The sequence below is a fragment of the Hydractinia symbiolongicarpus genome, chromosome 12, assembly GCF_029227915.1.
Source record: "Hydractinia symbiolongicarpus strain clone_291-10 chromosome 12, HSymV2.1, whole genome shotgun sequence".
NCBI classification, from domain to species: domain Eukaryota; kingdom Metazoa; phylum Cnidaria; class Hydrozoa; order Anthoathecata; family Hydractiniidae; genus Hydractinia; species Hydractinia symbiolongicarpus.
In genome coordinates, this window is record NC_079886.1 from 18,806,619 (window position 1) to 18,814,346 (window position 7,728).

The following is a 7,728-nucleotide window of genomic DNA, read 5'->3' on the forward strand; positions in this document are numbered from 1 at the left end:
ATTCGCGATCCTATTTGTCTCGACACATCCCAGCAGGTCTAATTTTCAATAAGACAGGTTGTTGTTAATCATTTCCTACCATCCTCTATCTATAATGCTTTCGCGCCACGTTTTTTATTCATTCGTATTTCTTAGTTTCCTCAAATAATTATTTTTTAACAAAATTAACTTGAGACACGTAAAAAAGTGTAAATTTCTTTCTTATCCGTGTCTCGATTGCACACAAGGATAACTGTGCTAGCCTCATCAAAATGTACAAACGATGTGTAATGTAAGGCCTAGACTGGATCTCCATATATATACCGTAAACAGACCATTTATTCTGATTTATTGCGTTCCCTATAGTCCTGTTCCGAATTGTAAACTAAATTCGGAAATTTATTTAGTTAAGCTTTCATATCGCAGCATGTCAGGATGGCCGAGTGGTTAAGGCGTTGGACTTAAGTTCCAATGGACGAATGTCCGCGTGGGTTCGAACCCCACTTCTGACAAAATTGTACTTTTCTCTTTTTTTACACTATTATTTGCAACGGAATATTTGCATTTCAAAACAATTCAATTCGTTTATAAATACCAGAAACAACTTTTTTCGGGACAAAAAAGTTTGGTGCGCGGAACCGTCTCTTAACGCTTTAAAATAAACCTTACTAAAAATTCTGTTTTTGAAAAGTATCGTTCTTTTTCCAACGCGAATATCGCCCGCTATTGTTTGCAACATCCACCACAAGATCAATATCATTTGTTTGCCTTTTTATCAAAAACCAAAAAAAGGGAACGTGGCTGTTTTGTTGTGAAAATTAATTATAAAATCAAATATCATCGGTAATTCATGTTAGTTTTAATTTTTTAGCGAAAATTAAATAATAAGCCCGTACAAGTGCACGAAAATTAAATTGAACAACTTACTGAGGTTTAACGGGGTCCACTAAAATAAATGCGGAAATTTTAACTCGTGCGAAAATTTCTATGGTATTAAACCTTCAAGTATTAAAAATGGGATCCATGTTTTGGGCTTGAATAAAAAAATTAATTTGCTAAGGAAAATACCAACTATAATTAAAAACAATAATGCAGGGCCATATCGAGTTTTTTAATCTTTACATTGGAAGCGATTTATGTTAATAGAAGATTTAGGTCGCGCTTTTGTAACATTTACGGTTCTTTTATGTTATATGCTTTTTGTGAACACCAATGTAAATGTAAAATTTAAACAAGTTGTCCAATGGAAAGCTTCTCTTATCAGGTAACTGTATAAATTACAGGGAGAAAAACAACACGATGACAACTGGTTAAAATGTTCACCGTTCTTTGCAAATCAATGCTTTACTTTTTTTCAAAAAACTTTGTTTCAGATGAATGCGGAATTACCACATTTTTTTAAACTAGGACCAGTATTCGCAGCCTTTTAATTTTATATTTTACCCTAACACTTTGCAATTTTCCTTTAAATTCAGCATAAATATAAGGTTCACTTTTAGACAGTAATTTAAGTAAATTTTTAGTAACCTTTACTTCTGCAATTTAAATAAAAATTTGCACATTCACAATTTCGCAGTTCTAAAGGCCCTATTCGCAAACCTAAATTTCTCCCACAATTTCTTCCTCAATTTCTTCCCTTAAGTCATATTTTTCGAATCTAATAGCATATTCTATTCATTTAAAAAGCCTTCGTGTTTGTGGCCAAAAACCTTCGCCAATAAGGTACCCTTTTGCCGTAAATGTAGGAACCCGATCATTTTAAAAAAAAAATTCTGTAAGCATTAATTTTTGCAAACGTTCTTCCCCCAATATTCAGGGAACATAAAATTATTTTTTTTGGAAAAAATATTTCCTAACATAACAAAAGAAATGTACACATGTGTTGTTTGCAAAACTGCCAGTCAAAATTATTTTCTACTAATGAATGACTAAATGTCCATTTGACACTTAACGTTTATTCTCTTTACTTTCTTTACTCTGAAATCACAAATCACACGCAAGCATCCTGTTGAAAGTTTAAAACAAAAATGGATGCTTAAACCCCCTCCATTCTCTCAGTTTTTCAATTTAGGACTCTTCACAAAAAAAGCTAAAAAAGTTTCAGGTACAAAACTTCCTAATTTTAAACCTCAGCAGGTCCCTGAACCCCCATACAAAAACAAATAATATATTTAGAAAAAAAATAGAATAAAAAAGAAATCTGGTGAAGTTTAATGTTTAAAGGGTAATTTCATTAAAGATCTTAAGTACACAAAAATTTTCTTTCATCATCAGAATCCATTGATAAATATTATGCATCTGATACTTCTTTTTGTTGCTTTGAAACTTCAAACTTGTCATGCATTTCTTTTTTACGCTTTTGTGTTCTCACCCACTGTCTGTAATCACTTAAGGACTTTATTGTCTCTCCATAATAATCATCCTCAAATTTGGAATCAGCACCAAACCTATATTGATCTAATCGTTTTAAAAAGTCAACATCTCTTTCCTGGAGATCGTGTGCAGCTTGTTTGTTCATGGTTTTCCAAAAAAGTTTAAACGCATTTGTTCCAACTACGTAACCAACTCCAGCAGCAACAACACCACTAACCCCAGAGAACACAAGAGGGTCCAACCCCAAAATCAACTGGACATTCTCTGGTGTTGCATCAAACATGTCAGGGTACATATATGCCATGGTTAATGAAGCAGCTGTCATACCGCAAAAAGCAAATGGAATTCCAGCTATGCGCTGTTTTGTTCTTATCGAGCGTTTTAATTTTTGATACTCATCAAAACTGAGATTAAATTGCTTGGGAACTGACGTGTTTGCCTGAAGGGACGTCGAACTGACATGAAAGCCACGTTTTTTTCTTTCACGACTCGTAGTTGAAATAGAACATACCAATGGTAAACCAAAACGTTGATGAATTTGTTTTAATGCAAAAAATCTGGATGTATGTGATGTTAAGGTGGATGCCATATTCTGTTTACTAATTCCTGTGACAACAACATGTAGAATATAAGTACATAAAGAAACAAGCATAAAATTTTGCATATATATGAAAAATAATGGACAATTCAGCCCTTAAGAAACATTGCATCTTAATGGCACAAAAGTTTTACATAAAGTAGGCTTTTGAAAATACCAAAAAGTTTTACTTAGACCAAGAAATACTTTTTTTTTACAGTTGCCAGCCATTTTTATTATTTTTTTTAGAATTCTTGCCATGGAACTTCTACCACTTCTGCCATGGAATTTCAAGATTTTTTCTAACATGACTTTTCCCAAAGACATCTTTGTTCACACAACAATAACAAAACAAAGAACAAACACTTAAGAAACTGCTTCAGATCATGCCTGTTGTCTTCAGTGTTAGTAACATTTTTAATAGGTTCTTTCAAAACAAGAGAAGAAGTAAACCTGTCTCTGTAAGAGTAAAAAAACCATATCAATATTAAAGAAAATGATGTTGGACTTATATTATGTAGCTAAAAAAGTTAGTTACCGTATTTTCCGGTATATAACCAGTGGGTTATATGTTGATTTTTACAACTTTTACTGATGGTGTTATATGTGATGCGGGTTATATGATAAGTTTTATTTTTCAGTCGTTTATTGTGAGATTTAAAGTTTATACATTTACTGGTGCAAGCAAGTCAAGGTTTCCTTTTTTTAACAGGATCTTTTGTGCGCTGTCTTTCGTTTATTTGTAGTACTAACAACCTTATAAAATTGCACAGACTGAAACAAATCAGATATAGCGCAACTCAGACAGTATATGTGGGGGTCTGGGAAGAAAGTAGGGTACACAAAAGATTAACAAAACTGCATCCGCGATTCTACACATAGTCCCCTAACTTCACCAAGGTGAAGTAAGGTTACTACACAGTGAAATTGCTTTACATTTCTATTGCTTGCCAGTGCCCCTATTACGACCTTTCTCCAAAACACAACTCTGGAGATAATTTTTTTCTTTTGTGTTGAATTTAATTCTAATCTAGTTATATCTTTGCAATCACATTGAGCACATTGAAATGATTTGCTTCTGGTAATAGAGCAGTGTTATTGACATGTATGGGCAGTGAAGGAGGTGTTGGAAGAAGTGTTACTTGCAGGATAGGTTCTGCTTGGAAAAAGTTCAGAGAGTTACCTCCTTTGTTGGCTAGCAGAGTCTTGTCAATTGAGGTAAAAGATAGGTTGTATGAGGCCTGTGTAAGAAGTGTTATGTTGTACGGTAGTGAGACATGAACAGTGAAGCAGGAAGATCTTGACCGTTTAGAAAGGAATGATATGAGAATGGTTAGGTGGATGTGTAACGCCAGTCTGAGAGACCGAAAGAGTTCAGATGAGCTAAGAAGCAGGCTAAGTATCCCTAGAATTAAAGATGTTATGCAGATTAGAAGATTGAATTGGCTGAGACACTTGGAAAGAATGGAGGGGGAAAATTGGGTAAGAAAGTGAAGAGACTTGATAGTTCCTGGGGGAAAACCCAGAGGCAGAACGAGAAAGACTTCGCAGGTTATAAAGACAGACTTGATACAAAGGAAATTGAGTTTAGATCTAACACAGTCTAGATCAGATTGGAAGAAGGTCATTAATATACCCCGACACATGCAACTATACCTCTCTCCATTTCTGCAATTTATTTTATCATGCACATTGTGATTGCTGAGATAGAAATGGATAACAAAATTCTGTAAATATTAGAAAAGAATGTTCTGTACATCGCTGCTACAGACAACCTGTGATAATTATTATGTTATTATTATTTTGGCAATCAGAGACAAGGAAGTTAAAACTGAGAGAGTCGCTAGTTCAGACACTTGGTTCTCATGTTATAGGGTTCACGAGTTTAAACGTCCCCCACTTGTCCCCAGCATGAAAAAAGAAACAAACGGAAAAAGTAACCACACAAACATGTTTATAAAATGATTTGAGTAAGTAAAAAAATTTTCTTAATACGATGCAGGTTATACGAAGGTGCGGGTAAGTAAAACTCACAGATTAAAAGTTTATGCGGGTTATACGAAGGTGCAGGCTATCTAATAGCATCGTGTTTGTAACTAAAAAGCTCAGCTGCAGGTTATAAGATGTGCGGGTGATATACCAGAAAATACAGTAACAAGTCTTTTTTAATTTTTTAAAAAGCTCTTTTAGTTCTCAAGATATACACATTTAAAGAATTTCAGATTTAATTATGTTGCATAAATTATGTCATATTTCAGTAATAGCAAATTTTGACTTTTTCTGTCATCAGTGAGTTTAGACTTGTTAAGGGATGTGCATTCGAACTTTATCAATGCATAGATAAAAATTTTCGCCAAAATGACACTGGTTTGCTCACTCGAGGCCTCTTAATTTTTTGTTGATGACTCCATAACTTGAGATCTGCATGTCCTATATGTGAGGAAACATATATATAGGGCCTATACAAGCTTACCCGAAAAATTTTATTGCAAACCATTTGGAGATCCAGAGTTATTGGGTCATTGGAAAAAATATAAAAAGGCTTGGGATGAGCAAGAAATTCTTTAAATGTGAACATCTTGAGAACAAAAGGAGCTTTTTAAAAAATTAAAAAGTCTTTTTAAGCTTTACAATAAAGTCCAACATAGTTTTATACCTTGGGTTCCCTTTAAAGAATCTAAAAACACTGAATTATTTGGGCTAATGTCTGGCTTTAATAAGTTAAACTTCAAACGCATTAAAAATACATTGTAAATAAAATACCTAAATCCAATTCACCACCTTTTTTTACACAAAATTAATTTTTTACACTTCGGTCAAACGTTTTTCAGCAACATAGTGAAAAATGCTTCCAAAAATGCCTTTTTGGAGTAGTTTAGCATGCCAAACTATACCTCTTTTTCTTTTATAGACTCACATTTTTAATTTTAAATCATCGAACAGCGAATAGAACAGTCAGGGTAAACACTTAATTAGGCGATTAGGGCATACCACCGACTCATTGTAGCCTAGTTAGGCCATATGTAACCTAGTGAAGCCATTACAATATTTAATGGCTTTTCACACATTCCTAAGAAAAAATCGCAAAAAATCTTTGTTCAGAATGGATAGTCTACGCGGCCATGATTCCAAAATTGTCACTCGTGCCTTGATATGTTTGCGCGCAAGTAAGAATTATGTTAAAATGAAATATATAACCTAATTAGGTTAAGTGTCGCCTAAGGTGAACACTGCCACGTTTTTGTCCACCATATTAATTTTTTCCCTGCGGCGTGAATGGCTGAAATCCATTATTTAAAACAAGAAATAGTGCCACACAAGATTTGAGCCATAAGTTACCAATGCGCGATGCAAATAAGACAATAATTGGTCAAAATTATCTGCAAAGTGGACAGATTTGATTCAAATATATATTTTATTGCAAAACGCAATGATTTCGACGTATTTACAACAGAAAGTTTATGTTCGCCTAGTTAGACTACGGGTAGCCTAATTAAACTACATCACGTCGCCTAACTAAACGACTCGCCTAATTAGGTCATGCTGCCTAATTAGGTGTTTACCCTGACTGTAGAAGGGCACTTTTACATATAGTATAGTGTATTCTGACAATAATTTCAGGTTACAACAACCTCTAGGGTCAGCTCATAATAAATAGATAAAAAAACAACAAAAAAAAACAAAAAAAAAACAGAAAATAAAAATAATTAAATAATAAACTCCCTGGACGCCGTAGATTAGTGGTTATAGCTCTCGTACTCTGTGCGGGAGAGACCAGGGTTCGATTCCTCTTGACGGCGATTCAACATGGGCGAGTGAATGTTACCATAGCCCCGGGTTAACCCAAGCCATGTGAGGGAAATTGGGAAGATGGCACACTGTGTGGGGCGTTGGATGTTGCCGGGAGTTGTCTAGTAGAGCGCGGGCCCTAATTGGGTCTGCTTCGCTCAAAAATGAGCATTAAATACTCTAGGACTCTCCATCTAAGCCATGGCCCCTCCTGGAAATAATAGACAGGGTATATCCCTCGATATTTGTGAGGCTAGCCATGTAAAATATGCACATCTATCTATCTATCTACAAGAATGGAAGCTCGGTAAAGAACATGGATAAGATTTGAATACATATGGTTGTGTGTGTGTGGAAAGATGAGACTGGTGTGTGCTGTCTTTTGTTTCTTTATAGGGTGGCATGAACAATAAAATTTCTAGCCACTAAAAGAACATGTTGTGAGACTAATTATTTACTCCAGAAATGAGAAATATGCATATAGCCCTTTCTTTTTTTTTAATACTGAGGAAAGAACTGTAGCTTAAGGTAGCTAAAGGGGTAGCTAGCTATAGCACTGGGGTCTCTTGGCTATCAAACGTCTATCATTGTCACTCTAAATCCTTTTTTAACGTTCCCTTAATTTGTGGAGTAAATGAATAAAGTAGAGCACAACATATGGAACTGAAATGTCCGTTTCTCCTCAAGAAAACGGTAGAACGATGTAGCTAGACATTAAAACATTTAGGAAAAACTTTGAAACTCAAAATGTCCTGGTTGACATGCTTACCCCACGTTTGCTTCTTTGCTGCCATGCGCCATCTTTTGTCTCGCTGTGCCTTCAAACGAGGATGCGCCGATGCGCGCACTGTACCCTTGGGCGTACCCCTTTTTATCGCAAGTTAAGGGTCAGCAGCACGAGAGTCACACAGTGGGGCCTGACATGTTACGGCAATCAATGAATGAGCCCCATGGTTTCTTTTTGTTATTTTTCTTTGGAATATGTTTTTTCTAAAACTTACTATCCAGCA

General features: G+C 35.0%; 1 protein-coding gene and 1 non-coding gene across 2 annotated transcripts; one reads left to right on the top strand and one right to left on the bottom strand.

Moving 5' to 3' along the window:
• The first annotated feature begins 408 nt into the window (after positions 1 to 408).
• Positions 409 to 491, top strand: Trnal-uaa (transfer RNA leucine (anticodon UAA)). The gene has a single exon. It is a non-coding gene; the product is annotated as a tRNA-Leu (tRNA).
• A 1,639-nt stretch (positions 492 to 2,130) lies between these two features.
• On the bottom strand, positions 2,131 to 7,665 carry LOC130622654 (uncharacterized). Its single transcript, XM_057438143.1, has 2 exons — positions 7,488 to 7,665; positions 2,131 to 2,958 (listed from the first exon to the last, which is right to left on the bottom strand). Exons 1-2 carry the CDS (start codon positions 7,510 to 7,512, stop codon positions 2,270 to 2,272), a joined length of 714 nt encoding a protein of 237 aa, XP_057294126.1. The 5' UTR covers positions 7,513 to 7,665; the 3' UTR covers positions 2,131 to 2,269.
• Positions 7,666 to 7,728: the final 63 nt, after the last annotated feature.

Bases quoted from the DNA above. Each gene is read 5' to 3' on its own strand.
- LOC130622654 (XM_057438143.1), bottom strand. From the start codon at position 7,512: ATGGCAGCAAAGAAGCAAACGTGGG. The intron at 2,959-7,487 runs GTAAGCATGTCA...TTGTTGTCACAG, and splicing joins AGCAAAGAAGCAAACGTGGG to GAATTAGTAAACAGAATATG.